This window comes from Limulus polyphemus, unplaced genomic scaffold (assembly GCF_000517525.1).
Source record: "Limulus polyphemus unplaced genomic scaffold, Limulus_polyphemus-2.1.2 Scaffold360, whole genome shotgun sequence".
Lineage (NCBI taxonomy): Eukaryota > Metazoa > Arthropoda > Merostomata > Xiphosura > Limulidae > Limulus > Limulus polyphemus.
The window spans coordinates 640,893-656,890 of record NW_013665970.1 but is presented as its reverse complement, the minus strand read 5'-3'; the positions used below and the strand labels follow the sequence as shown (position 1 = coordinate 656,890).

At 32.9% G+C, this 15,998-nt stretch overlaps 1 protein-coding gene across 4 annotated transcripts in view; it reads left to right on the top strand.

Annotated features, from left to right (window-relative positions):
* The first annotated feature begins 541 nt into the window (after positions 1-541).
* LOC106457676 (solute carrier family 41 member 1-like) overlaps positions 542-15,998 on the top strand; it is a 29,472-nt gene continuing 14,015 nt past the window's right edge. The window contains exons 1-4 of one of the 4 annotated variants that reach the window (XM_013917114.2): positions 542-670; positions 2,618-2,668; positions 9,240-9,707; positions 11,685-11,792. In XM_013917114.2, the coding sequence (XP_013772568.1) occupies positions 9,276-9,707; positions 11,685-11,792 (540 nt within the window). In that variant the 5' untranslated portion in view covers positions 542-670; positions 2,618-2,668; positions 9,240-9,275. Of the gene's footprint in view, positions 671-2,564; positions 2,669-9,239; positions 9,708-11,684; positions 11,793-15,998 lie in introns of all 4 variants that reach the window. The other 3 variants (XM_022383691.1, XM_022383688.1, XM_013917113.2) reach the window with 3 other exon arrangements.

Here is a 15,998-nt window from a genome sequence, read left to right as displayed (position 1 = left end):
TTGCTTTGAAACTTGACATAAGTCATAAGGTCTCAAAATCCTTCTGTAAACTGGTAACTACTTCAAATATATATCAGTTTTCTGGACAAAAAAGACGACTTTCTATTAAAGTCCAAACACAACACGTACAAAGGTTTTCAAATATTATAACAGAGTAACTGTAAATGAATATACCTAGTGTGAAACTCGCTATTAATTAGATAGGTAATAAAATTGAGGTTATATGTAGTGCAGCTAAATGAGTAAAAGTTTACTCTGTAAATTTACCGATGATCCACCGGGGGACTTTTAGTTGCTATATCTTTATGCTCAGATATTAAGTGTGTGTCTATAGAATTGTTTCTCATTATGTGTCATTTTATTTGTAATAGGTCAAAACATATTTAGAAAAATTAAATTTTCGTTCCAGCCATTAATAAGAGGTATTCGTATTATTTATATTTCTAATCACATTATTAAAATTAACATTTTAAACAATATTTAAGTTCTTTATTCACTAAGATAATTAACTTAGAGGGCAGTCTGTCAAGGTTAACGTCATACCTCGGGTAAATTAATGAGGGATTTCTAGCTTATGCAAGAAGCTATACCGTACTTATTATGAGTTATATGATAAACGGATTTTAATTTAGTTGTGAAATAGGGTATTGACTGGAATAATTCTAAAAAGGTTTGTTGCATAATTTTAAACAAATGTCATTTTACTCCAAAAATTTTTACCATAAGAGAATTATTTATGTATGCGATGTAAATTTCTAAATTGTACTTAACTTTAACAATAACAGTTTAAGTTGTAGTGAAAAGTAGTATAATTTATAAGTCAAGTCCCTTTTAAGTTTGATACTCGAGTGTCAGACTGATTGAAGCCGTGACTTTGCAACGGACGTGTCCATTTGGAAAATTTAAGCTATAAGTTATAAATGTAACGTGACTTGTGAGAAGATTTATAATATGTTATTTAATATTAACAAACAATATATTAACAGTAAATATTTGAATATTAATAATCAATATTATTAATAATACTAGCATATAGGGTGTTGCCTATTGACATGAGTATTGTGTTGCTGTGTTGATCAATTTTGTTGAAAAATTAATATTGGATTATACCTGTAATTAAAATATAAATGTGTTTCTTGTTTTTTTTACTATAGTGTCAGATATCTTGTAAACATTGAAAAGCTATGAATTATTTCTCCTGGGACTGGTAGAACTTCAGAAGCTTCTGTTGTATCTGTTTCTATTTGGATATCTCGCATTCCATGAATATTAAATGTAGCTGTTCAGTTTGACATGTGCATGCACTATTTATAAAATATTCTAAATAAATTTTATTGATGGGAAAAAAGCACACCAGTCAATTAGCTTTTATCTCCAACAGAAAAATGGTTTTGCTAAGGAATGAGTCTAAATATAGATTGGGATGGCTGGATGGAGCTGTAAAAAATAGTTTATTTGTGGTATTTATTGGAAACATGTGATGCTCACATTCTTTCCAAATTTATGTCTTTTTTTTTTTTTTTAGTTCACTGGCCATTATATAGGTAAGCATTAGATTTGAGGGAAGAAAAAAAGGGATGTAGGAAAAGTTACTAAATTATTTATTAACTTCAGAAGACGTACTCCTATTATTTTAAACTTATTGCCATTGTTAATAAATTTTTCAAGCATATGTATTTTACATGTGGATTATGAAGGTACCTTTAAGTCTTCTATGCTTCAGAGAAAGGAAATCCATATCTTTAGGTTGATTTTCATTGCTTATAGTTTTGAAATAGATGTGATTTTAGAAACCAGTCTCTATAATGTTTAAAGCATTTTAAGAAATGTAAGGAAAAAAAACATGGTGAAAGAAGGTCGTTAAGGCAATCAAGGTCATCCTGCCAGAAAAGGAAAAGAAAACTATAATAATCTGTTATTATAAGAACGTTAAGTTATTGGAAAGGTTCAAATTAGGACCACTATATGATATATGGGATGGAAAGGCTGTCACATAAGGACACATTAAGATCTCCGAAATTTTCTCTTGAAAAAAGAAGAGTTGGAGGGGACACAAATATAATTTTTGGCAGGATAGGAGTCAACTTCACTTAGTTTTTTCTCACAGTGTGGCTGACCTTTAGTATGGGTTGCTTTCAGTTGTGGTGGATGCAGTACATTTAAGGGAGTGCTCGATAAATATTTGAATGATAAAGTTTAATTTGGTTTAGTGGATGGGGCAGCCTTGCTGGACCTTGTCCTTATATTTTATGTTAAGCATGATAAAAGATGTAAAATGATGCATTTTTCTCAGCCTACATAGATTTGAAATACTAATTTAATGTTATAATGTTTTTCATCTATTCTCTGCACATAATTTTTTTGCTTCTTTAACCTTAATTTAGAAATATAATGCTAATTATGTTAAATTTGTAATGATATATAACATAATTATCTGAGTCTTATATGATCAATGTTTGAAATACATGTGGTGTATTAAAGATTTTACTTTCCTTATTAACAAGGCTAGATTTGAGCAACTAATATAATAACATTTTAATAAAACCATTTGTTGTTGCTTACAGTGTTGACTTTTTCTGACTTGTTCCTTTGTGATATTTGTCTTACCTGCTCCTAGGGTTGTATGTCTACAGTTTAAGCTTGTCCAGTTCTCCATTCCAGAAAGACAGTAAGTATCTTGGTTTGTTAACCACAATTAGTATGTTCTATTTTGACAATAATACTTCACAGTACAAACTTAATTGTACATGTAAACAGTTATCAGAGTTTCATCCATTCAGAATGAGCAACCAAAGTTGACTGTTCCATTTATACCATAATAATAATAATATCTATCAAAATAATATTTTACTTTCATGTGTTTCTAACATACTAGCAAAAGTATGGTTATTAGGCATTTTTTTTGCTCTTTTTCTTATTGCTGTACAATGCTTATATCAACCATCATAATTTTTGCATTAAATATTTCAAAGCTTTAATTTATTATTATGTTTTCAATAAAAGAAGACAGAATTGGAGTGAAATAGCTTAGAATCTCTCATGGCTAAGCCAGCTTTAAAAAGGGACAATTGACCATCATTTTATTGTACAGTAATGTAAATGTTTCTATGATAGTAGAGCTTTTATAATTTTTGTTAAATGTTTAGAAAACTAATACATACAAATAAATCAATATGATTAAACTAATAAAAATATATATATGAATTTTCATGCCAAATAATATTTCTTACAGCTTTAAACTTTCAATACAAGTTTTCACTTCTAAAGAAATTCTGGGCTACATTCAAATTGATATGCATTATAATGCTGTAAGATCTGGGAAATACAGATTGAAGAATGTCTTAAACACCAAAATTACAATTCATCCAGTCAACATTATTGTAATGTTGAGTAATAACACTATCAAATTCAAAACCATAAAAGAATGAAGTATATTTTCTCACCAGACCATAATTAAGTGAAATATAAGTGTCAATATTATTAACTTCAAACGTGAAAATTAACTTGTTATGAGGGAATGCAGTTAAATCTGCATTATATTCAAGTTGAAATGGATTAACTTTTAGAGTAATGGGATAGGTCCGCTTAACAGGAGTTTTGACACAACACTTATTATAAAGTAGTACTGAATCTCTGATTACCTGAGCCTGATAAAGAAAAGACTGGACACGAGGTAATACACAAAATGTACATTCTTTATTCAAATAAATAATTGTGAGTGTACATGCTGTTATTAAACATAAGATGGTCACTTCTACTGGATGCTTATCAGGCCAAAATCATCTACTAGATCATTTAAATTCAATGTTCCTTAGATGTGACATTTACCCAGAGTGACTGGTGCCACCCACGTGACTGTACATTATTTCCAGAAAGTTACAAAGAATCATGGGCAGCTAAAACAAATTAATTTAATAACTTTCTCAACTGTATGTTAAGTGAAACCTGCATCTATACAACAGAGTAAATTGTGTTGAGAATAATACTGTATCAAAATAGAAAGCTAGAAATATACGGTATATTTGTTTACCACAAACCTATAGATATGTAAATAAACCAATTTAAAAATTCTCACTGATAAAAAGAATAAAAAAAACCTGAAACAAAGAGTTCTTGAGCTTCTGATATATGGACTTAAATGGAGAGTGTGTTCATGTTACTTTAAATTTTTCTACTAATGTGAAACAACCAATTAGATTATTGTGTACTGTGACTTTCTTTTTCAGCAACCACAACAAAGACCCTCACACTTTGCAAATGAGTTAATGTAGTTATTGGCAAATACATTTTATTTATACAACAATGAGGAGTGAAAATGGATATTCAAGTGACGCTTGAAGTATTTTATGTACATGTTTTGGATAAAAGAATAGTTTCAGCAGATGTACACGAGCAGTATTATTATTATTACTTTATTGCATCATGATATAATAATACTTCTTAACCAAAACATTCTTCTCCTTTTTGAATTACATTATATTGTAATATAACTGTATAGATAAAACAAATGACTTGGTTGACTTGAATACTTCTACTCTTTTTTTGATGAAGTGTACACATATGTTGGAGGTATAGGTATTTTACAGCTCAAGCTGTATATAGTTTGTAATAAGAGTGCATATGTTAGGATTATAATGTAAATAGAGGTATATGTATATTTCCTGCACTTGCTAGCAGGTGCTGTACAAGCATACCATCACTGCATTGTACTACTGTTTGATAATGTGTAAAACTTGGAACTCTATGTGTTTAGCAGTTAAGCTGAAACCAAAAATGCAATTTGTCATGATATTCTCATGCTTGAAATGAGCGTAGGTTTGAGTGCAAGATAAATACAATCTAAAAAAGTTTTAAAGTAACCGTAAGTATAAATTTTGTTATTGTAATAGAGGCCTTTTGTTTGCATCACATCCTAAAAACTAAATGGTTTTGTATGTGTGTGTGTGAGTTGTTAAACAAGTTTTTGTTGAAAAATGTAGGCCTTTGGTGAATTATCTGTTTTGAAATATGCTTATAGATCAGCTACTAAGGTTTTATGTTTTTAAATAACTTTTTTATTAAATTAGGTTATTAAAGTTTGAAACTTTAAAAACTAGGCACAAACTAAATACTATGTCAAGCTCATACACTTTTTGTGACAAAACACTAACACAAGAATATGTAGATTTTCTTAATGGTTCACTTTTAATTTCACATTAGCAGGAAAAATAAGATCATAAGTATTCTTCGATGACTCAACACAGACCATTCAGTTCTGAGAAAAAAAGTATAAGCTATAACATGTCATGAACAGTTTGAGTAAATTTTTCATCAAAATAAAAAAACATACACATATAAAAAAAATTACATTGATTCAGAAAATAAAATTTCAGAAAAATGTGTTTATTGGCAAGTTAATCGTATTTGATCATGCTAATACAATTATGAGGAGTCTTTTCTACATTGAATATCTATTAAAATTTCTAAACACTTGAAAGGCATTGATAATAGACTGTATCTGTCTAAAGGACATTTTGAACTGCTAGTGCAGATCTTCATCAGTTCAATGACTTCAATCAAGCTCCTCTCCAAACTTTTCAGATCCAGTTATCACCTCACCTTCCTTCCTTTTCAGATGTAGAAATTTTCAAGTCACTACAGTCTCTTCAACCACAATTTAAAACGTCTTATAAAGTCTTCTTAAAAAGTTCTTGATGCTTCCAGAAAACATGCAAATCACCATTCAATTATTAAACAAAAGAAGAGAAAGTGTATCAGTTCACAACTTATAGAAATCATGACTACTGATGACCAAACTAAAGCTTTAAATCTTGCAGAGAAATCTTTCCTCTCAACCTCAGAATATCAAAAGAAATGACATATTAAGAAATGTGACACTCATTTCAAGAAAGAGAGAAACTCCACAAAGCTTTTCAGATCATCAGTGTAAATTTCAGTTCTAGAACTTAACTTCGGAGAGAGAGAGTTTTTCACTTGGCCACAACTTTACCCCAACCTCCAAAGAAATCCCAGTCACATTCCTAATTGGAAGACCTGATAACAATTTACTCTAACAGCTTGAAACTTTCCTAGACAGATGCAGTCCATTAACAATGTTTCTCAAGTATACCTTCCTCTGTCTGAACCTTCTTTCAAACAAGAACATTGCTAAATGTAACCAACATTGTATTGCCTGTTGATCGTTCTAAGTGATTTGGTGGTCTCTGATCTACATCTTTCAAAAAGACACTCCTTTAGATGTCCCATTGAAAATGACAACTGCTAGTTGGTTTTCTTATTTATCAGCATCAATATGTTCAGAAAATATTTTATAAAGTAACAACATGTACTGTTGTCCTAGTGAACAAAAATATATTCTGTGAAAAGTGAAATGTTAAAACTACTTGGAAATATTTAGTATGCATGCACAAAATGAGTTTTTTTATTGGACGCTGCTAAATAATGCACATGAAAATCAAACTAATGCATAATAGTAAAATGGATGTTATCTGGCCAATATGTCATAATTATATCTTCAGTATGTTCTTCAATAGCCATAGGTGAATGTGTGTGTCAATTCTTGTGAAAATTTGTATTATACATAATATGTAAATGAAGAACACAGTATTATAATGTTCTATCCATTGGATTATTTTGTGATAGATAGGTGACTCATCTTCTGATTGAGAAATATACATAGTTGTTACAAATTCATTTGTTTAAAACTTGGTTGGATAACAAATTGGTGTTTTTTCTCTTTCAACTATTGAAACAGGTAGTTTTTCATAGAAGAATCACAATTTAAAATAGCATACCTTCAGATATTGTTCAGAATGGTAACTTATTTTTATGAGTTATCCTGTTTCATACTTGCAAATATATATATTTGTTTTTGTAGGTGTTATGAATGATAATGTACACATATTTCATATTTATCATATAGTGAGGAAGAAAAAAAAAGTTTTAGGTTTCCTTCTGATACCTTTTATTGTGGATTTTCATGGTTGTAAAGTTTTATCTAATTCTGTTCCCAAAATCTGTGGCTCACTTCATTGTACATCAGTCTTTACAAAGCTTTATTTAACATATAAAAATAGCCGTTCACATTTGAAAAATGTATGAAGGCTGTAAACGGCCACTGCCAAATAGTTGTTGGAAGCTGTTAGTGGGCTGATGCTGTATATCAATTCTTTGTTTACAAAACTGGACAATAAAAGTTAATTTGAATTGATTAGTTGTAATGTTCTTCAATTAAAACAGAGCTTTGCTGACTAAACTTAAACATATTCACAGTGTGCCACTGAACTATGATGACCTCTGATCAGTATGGCAGCCCTTGCAGCCTCAGGTCAGGCATAAAGTGTTTCATCAAATGTAAAATAGGTCACAATCAAGTTTGCTAAAATTCTTTGTTTTGCTAGTCTGAATTTGCTAATAATTAATATCCAATTTTGTATTTTAAACTTCAAAACGTTGATGTAATTTCTCAGTTACAAATATTTGATGTCCATATGAAAAAATATAGTTTCAAAATGTTGTATTACTGAGTGTGTAAAACCGCTAGTCTGGGCCAATTAAAATTAAAGTACCAGAATCATAGCAGTCAACAAGGTCACATGAAGCTATTTGTGTAAACAAACAGTTGATTATTTGACCAATGACATGACAAATAATAACAGGATCTGAATTCAAAAGTATTTATTTCATGGTAAGAATAAAAGGACCAGTAGTGGGCCCAAAACAGTGGGTGTCATGACAGACTTGATGGAGGCTTTAACAAGCCAATGTAAAACTCATTTTAAGGGCACTTTCAAGTATCAGTGTGATGGCACTTGTCAAAGGTGAAGGACTGACAAAAAAAAAAAAAGGTTAAGTACCAAGTTTTAAAATTGTGTCATGGCACTATGTTTTAGATGTGCTTTATAGATATTGTTTATTTATTAACTTTTAATAGATTTAAAAATTTACTGCTTTTGTTTCTGTCATCAGCATTTAAGTATTATAATTAAATGAATGATTAACTTTTAGCAGTTTGTAGAAACTTGTAACCAAAATGTACATTAATTTTACAGAGAAAAAAATTCTGTGTGAAAAGCAGAATCTTGTGTTTTGGATTTATTTACATTTTCTGGTCATTCACGACAGGATTTACATGTATGCATTGTAAGTGTGACTGATATTTTCTGGTCACTCAGGACAGATTCATATTTACATATGTAAGTGTGACTAACTTACTTTGTTATCTGGTTATTTGGAACTGTATTTATTTGCACATTTGTAACTGTGGATAAAAGAATTCTGATGTGTTTTTGTCTTTCAGGACAAATTGTGAGTGCATGTGACCATAATTTTATTAATGTTGGCTGGTCGTTCAGGGCTGGATTTAGGTGTAAATGTGACTGTAACTATTGACGTTTTCTGGTTGTAGGACTAAATTTATAAGTACATATAAAATTGTGACTATAAATTTACTGGTAAGTGGAATTTACTATCAATATATATATATAGTTTTGTCATTTTTCTATAAAATATACATGACTGAAGACATAGGAGACTAACTGGTCACAGTCTAGAATATTGGTGAATTGTTTTAAATTGTAGGTAAAAGAAATTTGTGGCTATTAACAAAAGTTCACTTATTTCATGAACTTATTTATAATGTATTTCATCACTGTGTATTTGTGACTGACATATTTTGTCTGTTAGGTTTGAAACTTACTTGTTAGTAAGTCTTTAGATTTTCTTCATTTTCTACTCTTTTTTTTTTCATTTGTAAAGTAGAAAATTTTTCATGTATAAGTATGTACTTTTTGCCACAAAATTAGAAAAATTAGATAGTTATGATCTATGTTCTATGTACATATAGAGTAAAAAATTGAAAGAAAAGAGTGGAATAAGCTGCAATATTTTAATGCTATACTAAAAATAATTTTCTGTCCAGAGCAGAAAAAGAAAAATGTACACAAAATTACTTAGAAAGTTATTAAGTAAAAGACTAAAAATTAAGTAAAGTCACAGATCTATTTGATTATGGATGGATTCAGAAATAAAGAAAATAGTGATTATGTCATTGACTGACCAGCAACATCTGGTATTAATAGGTGGATTCACGATCAAATATGAAACCATCTGAATCTACCATAGATAATGCAACACACTTTTTTTCATTACATGCAATATAACTTTCTAGAAATTGGTTTTATAATGGTTAATGTTGAAAAAGCTTCAACACCATTTGACATTGAATTGTTGTTTTATAGTGGAAGAAGGTAATCTGTTTCTAGTGAGGTGGAAGGATGAATGAAGTGACATCTGTTCCGTCCTTTGATGGCCACAACCAAGAATTACGTCATCGCAAGTTGTTTTTTAATATTCACATGGAACAAAATGAACTCTTTCCTTCACCACCAGACACTGAAGCACAGAAGAGTAAAGAATCAAGGGATTTAACAGCTGAGGCTCAGGATAAGTACAGTAAGCTTGTGAGTGAGGGAGATGGTTTGAGTCTGGAGTTATTTGACCTTGCAGAATTTGAAGGAGAAAAAGATAATGAACCATTGTTGCACAAAGAATACAGAGTCCAAGAAGTACCAACATATAAACCTTCTGTGCATGTATATACAGACGAACCTGAGTCACTATGGGCAATATCTGTTCAAGTCTTTATACCTTTCTTAATTGCTGGGTTAGGGACAGTTGGAGCTGGACTTGTGTTGGATGCTGTACAAGTATGTTTATAAAACTTTTTACTAATTAGTAAATGTTTATGACCAATAATCTATTGTAAATCAACCATGAATGAGATGAAAGCTATACTGTGTATGTATATGTGTTTTTTTACCAAATCAAATGTGGATACAGTTTTACATTATTTTGTTATTCTAACCATGCAGTTAATTTTAAGTTTGGTTACTTGTATGTTGAGGCCATGATTTAGCCCTACATGTCGAATATGTGTATCTCATCATACAGTATATTACCAAATGTATTGTGATAGCACACTTTGATAAGTGGAGTTCATGTTTTACCACTGGGACCTCATTTTTATGCAGAGTAAGCCAACTTTTAGCATTAATTACAGCTTCGATTCTGGTACTGACACAACAACTATTAGTAGATGTATACTTATAGCAAAGCAGTTCCAAGTTTGGTGATATGTAGGTATTGATAATTTTTTCCCCTTAGGCACAAGTTTGGTGATATGTAGGTATTGATAATTTTTCCCCCTAGGCAGCATTTTATTTGGATTCAGGTTAGAGATGTTGGCTAACTAGTGGCAGTTTCTGGACATTATTTAGTTTAAACCACTGTTGGAGATTGTGCATTATGAAACGGTGTATTATCACGATGAAAGAGTTGTGGTCTTTTTCAATAAATTATATCAATGTCTGCAATGTAGCATTGTACAGAATGCCACAGTATGACAAGGCATTCATGGCTCACTTAAATATTAACAATGGACCAAGTCCAAACAAGCTAAAGTAGGCATAGACCGTGATAATACAGTCTTATAACCATATCCAAGGCATTCTTCAGCTTTCCATCAAACCTAGACCTACCCATAGACAAGAAACAAAAGTAATGGGATTCATAGCTCTACACTGCATTTTTCTTTGGCTATTGTTAACACAAAACACACTGTGAGACACAGTATTTCGCACCCTTTGCTGTGATGGGTGGTTTGTGGGTTGCAGCCTATACTTGAAGATTAGCAACATCATACCTGCCAACTATTCTGATTTGGTCAGAAACATTCTGATTTTTCATCTTTCTCTCTTTCCAATTGAACATTTTTATGTGCTAAATTCCAATGCTTAGTAATTCATTTCTCAACCTTGTATGTCAAAACTATAAGTTAAAAAAAATCTGTCTCTGTTTAATTTGTAAATTGAACTTACAAAATATGATGAATTGAGATAAACAATAGATGCAACCATTTTTTCAATTTGTGTAAATGCTCTTTTGAAATGTTAACACCTGAAATTATTACTGTGAATTTATATGAAACTTAAAGTGTTCTTTGTTCTGAAGATTTGGAGCCATTGTGATTGTCAGAAGGTTATTCGAATTAAAATGCAAATCTGAGGATCAATTTTCAAGTCATAATTATTTTATAATTCATTCTTATTGGTTTTTTTCATCTTCTAATATTACTGGAGTTTAACATCTTAAATAAGCTAGATTTCACCCTTAAAATTCATCAAATATACTTTAATTTTCAAATGTTTTCTTGGAGGGTCTGGCCTCCAGATATCTTTTATCAGAACTTCATGACTTTATCACTTACTTAAATACCATGAAAATTTATTGATTAATTATTTTTCATTTAGAGTGTTGGCAGGTATAAAATGTGGAGCTTCCCACACATATTAAATGTGCTGATCTTCAGTCCTGAGTTTTTTTAACTCTTGGTAGATGGGTGTGATACCAGTCATCTTCTACAGACTGATGAGTAATTAGGTTTGGATGGTCATTAGCCGTCCAAACTTGTACCTTCAGAACTGCATCCAAAGTGAATCCTACTTGAAGATTTGTGAACCGTATTCCTCATATCGTTTTTACTTCAGTCAGATACTAACCTTTGTAAAATCTTGACAGAAGGTATTATTTAGTTCATGTTTAACTTAAGAGGGGGGGCTGGCATTACTAATAAGTTTCATGCCTTTGTATGTAAGCAATAATAATTCAACTTGTTTTCTCTCCAGCATTGGAAAGTCTTTGTGGTGGTGTCTGAGGTATTTATTCTTGTTCCTGCACTACTTGGGCTGAAAGGAAATTTAGAAATGACATTAGCATCCAGATTATCAACTCAGGTTTGTGAAGTTTTTATAGTAGATGCATATGGTATGCATTAAGCATTTCTACTAATCTTAAACATCAGAAGAAATATGAAGTTTCCCTTCATTTAAAAAATGAAAAACTCATTTATAGGATCACAGGTAATTAAACAAACATGATGGCACTATATGCAATTTGTTAGAACTATTTGATACTTAAACTTTTAGACTGCAAATTCTGAGTGATATTAATGCTAGTTCAAGCTAATAATCATATTCCTGTAATTTTATATAATGCTGAATCATATAAATATAGATACAGAAACATTACTTACCTCTCTGCACCATTTAGAGCTATTACCTTGTGTGCAATGCCTGTGGAAGTTTCCTGCACATGTCACATGGTTCCCTTCTGCCTATTTTTTTTCCAGTTCAGGTCCCTTACGATTGCCCCCATTGCTTTCTGTGAAGCCTTCCTTGCCTGTGGATTATTTTGGCCAGCTCTTCCACCTTTAGCCTTTGTTTCTGGCTCTTCCCGTTCTGATAAGGAACAGATACCTCCTTATGCTTATAACTCGGGTATGTGGCTTTTTATCTCTCTCTGCCTGTTTTTCATAATGACGTTTGGGTTGCTTTACTTTGTAGGCCTTCTTTTGTTCCACCTCTTCATTGTTTTTTGTCCTTCTTGTCTTTGTGACTCCTTTACTATGGCTTAAGGTCATGACTCTTCTATAAATTTTTCTACCCCAGTCTCTTGTATTCTTTCTATCAACTTGGGATGCTCCTCTTTTTTTTTCTTTCCTGTAATTTGCTCATCTATGTCTAATCTTCAATCCTTTGCTATGTTTCCATCCATCATCTTGTCATTGTGTCTCTTCATTATGTTCTTATTTGTTTGCCCCCTTTGGCTTTTATTTCTTACTCCAATGCTTCTATTTTGTGTTGGTTTCTCTGTTCTTGGGATCTCCTCAATCTGGATGCTTTTCAGTCAAGTATCTACTTCCCTATCTTTTTCTTTCCTTGACCCAAGTCTTACCCATTTTCTCACTGCACCAATCGTTGGTAGTGTTCTTGATTCCTTGACATCTGAGACTGGATTTGCTCGCCAATAATTTTCCTTGAATTGCCTGGTTTCCTGATTCACTACACTACAAAGATACATCTGTTGACTACTTTACTTTGGGAGTCCCATGGGGCTAACCAACTCTCTTGTTCTGATTGTTGGCTTTGGAACCTGTGATGTCTGCCTCTTTCCCCTTGCATACCTATAGTCTTCCATTGGGTTGTGCAGATTCTTTTTCCATGTCTGTACTTGCTTTTAGTACTTCACCTCCTCATCTCTCCTCTGATCCTTTGAATCTTTGACATCTTCCTAGGGGTTTTCTTGATTCTCATACACAGTAGACTCAATCTTCTCCCTTATGCCCTCATGCCATGGAGATATTAGTATTGACAGCTTTTCACCCTCCTTCTCTTTATGCATATGTCCCCTTCAATGGGCCCAGGAGGATCTGTGATCCCTTATCTGCAGTCCTTGTGCCATTTCATTCATCTCTCCCTCCTGGGGTATTTTATCTCACCTCTCTCCACCCAACTTGCATCTTTACACCAATGCTTTCCTTTCTAGTTGTCGAGGTGGGCAATTATTGACACCTGTGCACTCTCTGGGGTATGGTCTCCAGTAGAGCAATTTCTGCTTATCAACATTCAGCAGCTTTTCAGAATTGTCAAAATCTTCAGTTACAATTGTTGGGTCACCTTATGATGATCCATTTTGACACTTCTGTGGTCATTTCTTGTTTTATCTGCCAGGGAGGCATCCACTTTCGGGACTTATGCTTTACCTGGTTTTTGTCATAGCCTCATCTGTTTCAACGATCAACAGTTACTTTCAGCTGTTCTCTCCTTCTACTCACTTTTGGTAATCATTGTTTGGACACTGTTTGCCTATTCCCATCCTCTATATCATAAGGACTTGTTTATTCTCTGACTACTCCTTTCTTCCAAAGACTTGAACCGTTCAGGAGGGTGATCAGTTGTTTTTCTTCCTCCTGTTTCTTCCTTTATGTGATCATTCCATTCCAGATTGTCTTTTATGTTTAATTAAGGCTGTCCATTTCTATCCTGCTTAGACTAACCAGTTTTGTGGACACTGCCATTGCTTGTTTTTCCCATGGCATACCTCTTCCTCTAAGGACTTATCCCTCCTCACCTTTAACCAGTTGGATTCGTCAGTTCATTTGTCTGACATGTTCCTCTTTGGGTGAGTCCAATTGATTGCTTTTTAACATCACCTCTCACCAGATTAGGCATATTACAGCCTCTCTCTCTTGCCTTATTTTGATGCCAGAAATAGAGATCTTGCAGACTGGTATTTGGATTTCTAAGCATTCATCTCCCATTACTTATATCACTGAGTGGGGCTATGTGCCTCTGGTTTCCTCTTTTCTCTGGTTGCCATTCTCCAGTCTACCCAGAGGCTCTGGTGTGGTGAGTTTTGCTTGTTGGTTTTCTTTTCCAACTTCTTCACTGCCTTAGCCTGATTTCTGTGTCCCTCAAGTATTTCATAATAGCAGCATGTGTGTGCCATTCCTTTCATGCACATTCCAACAAAAAACAATGGAGGCAAAAAAAAACTTCATGTGGAACTAAACACTGTGTTCATTACGTTTTGTGTCAATGGATCCTGCTGATCTGGCAGCATTGCTTCACAGGGAATATTTACCCAAACTCCACATCAGGTGGGAGAGTGTGGAAAGTGTTAAACCCATCCATCTCTGTTCAATGCCTGCCATTGAGATAGGGTTTTCTGCAAGACTGCTTTGGTGGAATATCTGTAGAATTGACATGACTCTTTCTGCACTTTCTACAAAAAATAAACAAACACATACATACAGACAGCACTAAGTGTAGTCTTGGCCTTACACCTTGCTATCTCTTGTTGTTTTTAGTCATAATATAGTAACCCTTTGCACTGTCTCTTGGTGGATACCCAACTCCATATGATTGTTCCTTATGTCAGTGGTCCACACACATTTTCCAGTGTTCACCCCTTTTTTCTCTATGCATACTCCCCCCCTCTCCATTTTTCTAGTGGAATACAAGAGATCCCTTACTACCCCAGTCCTAAGCCACTGAGGGTGTTGATATAAAGAGTTTTCTCAATGAGTTATGGGCCCTCTCAAGATAAGAAACTGGTTGGGCCTGCCTCTCGTTTGTGATATGGAGCTAGGGTGTTTTAGTATGGGACACTCCATTACAGTATGTTCCAAGTAGTTCCTGATGGATATGTCCAGTTGGATAGGTCTTGGATTTGCCTTGGGATGCTCTGCTTCTCTCTATCTGATGTTATTGTTTCTATCTCATAAGCATTTGACCAATACAGAATGGCTTAATATTCTAGCCACACTACATATTCTAACATTCTGCCCACCTGGTGACACATTACCACTAGCACTAAATTTTCTTGATATCCTTTTATCTACTATTTTGATATATTAATAAAATAAATAATTATTGGGTGAAGAGTATTGCTTGTTTGAAAAGGATGTGGCCTCTCATTGATTGCTGTTCCACTAGATGATCCCTGGTCTTGTGGAAGTCACACCACATGGGCTCTCTTTTTCTGTCACTTTTTCAGAAAGGAGTTCATTTTTATAATTGTTATCACCAGTCCCTCCATCATTTTCAGTGTGGGATTCTATCTGTTACTGGTGCAGAGGTAAATAATAATTCTGAGGATTGCATCTTCTTTAACTGAAATGTATTTCAGATAAATAGCTGCCTTTCAGGACCACCTCCCACTCTTCTTCCCTACTTTAAGTGCATTTTGTTTGCCTTGTCAAGAATGAGCCTATGATTGTATGTTGGTGTTTACAGGGATTACTGCACATTGAGTTCATGTTGCCCTCCTACAGCATTATGACAGTTACATCATAAGCTGGTGCAGTACATGTAGACGTGTTGGTGGGAGTTTTTTTTCGAGGCTTGTGGCATGTACTGGAAATTCCATGATAGTTGTATGTGAGGTTATAACTCTTAATGGTGCAGAGTATCTGCATACATTTTCAGATAAGGAAGATTCTAACTTTTAAAATATCACTAATTTTGAATACTGTACACATTTATAAAACAAGTTTAGTGATAATACAGTTTTATAGTTTCCTTTGCATTTACTTTTATTTTAAATATTCTGATTTTTCTTATATATATATTCCTGAATATGTTTTATTAATTGCATAA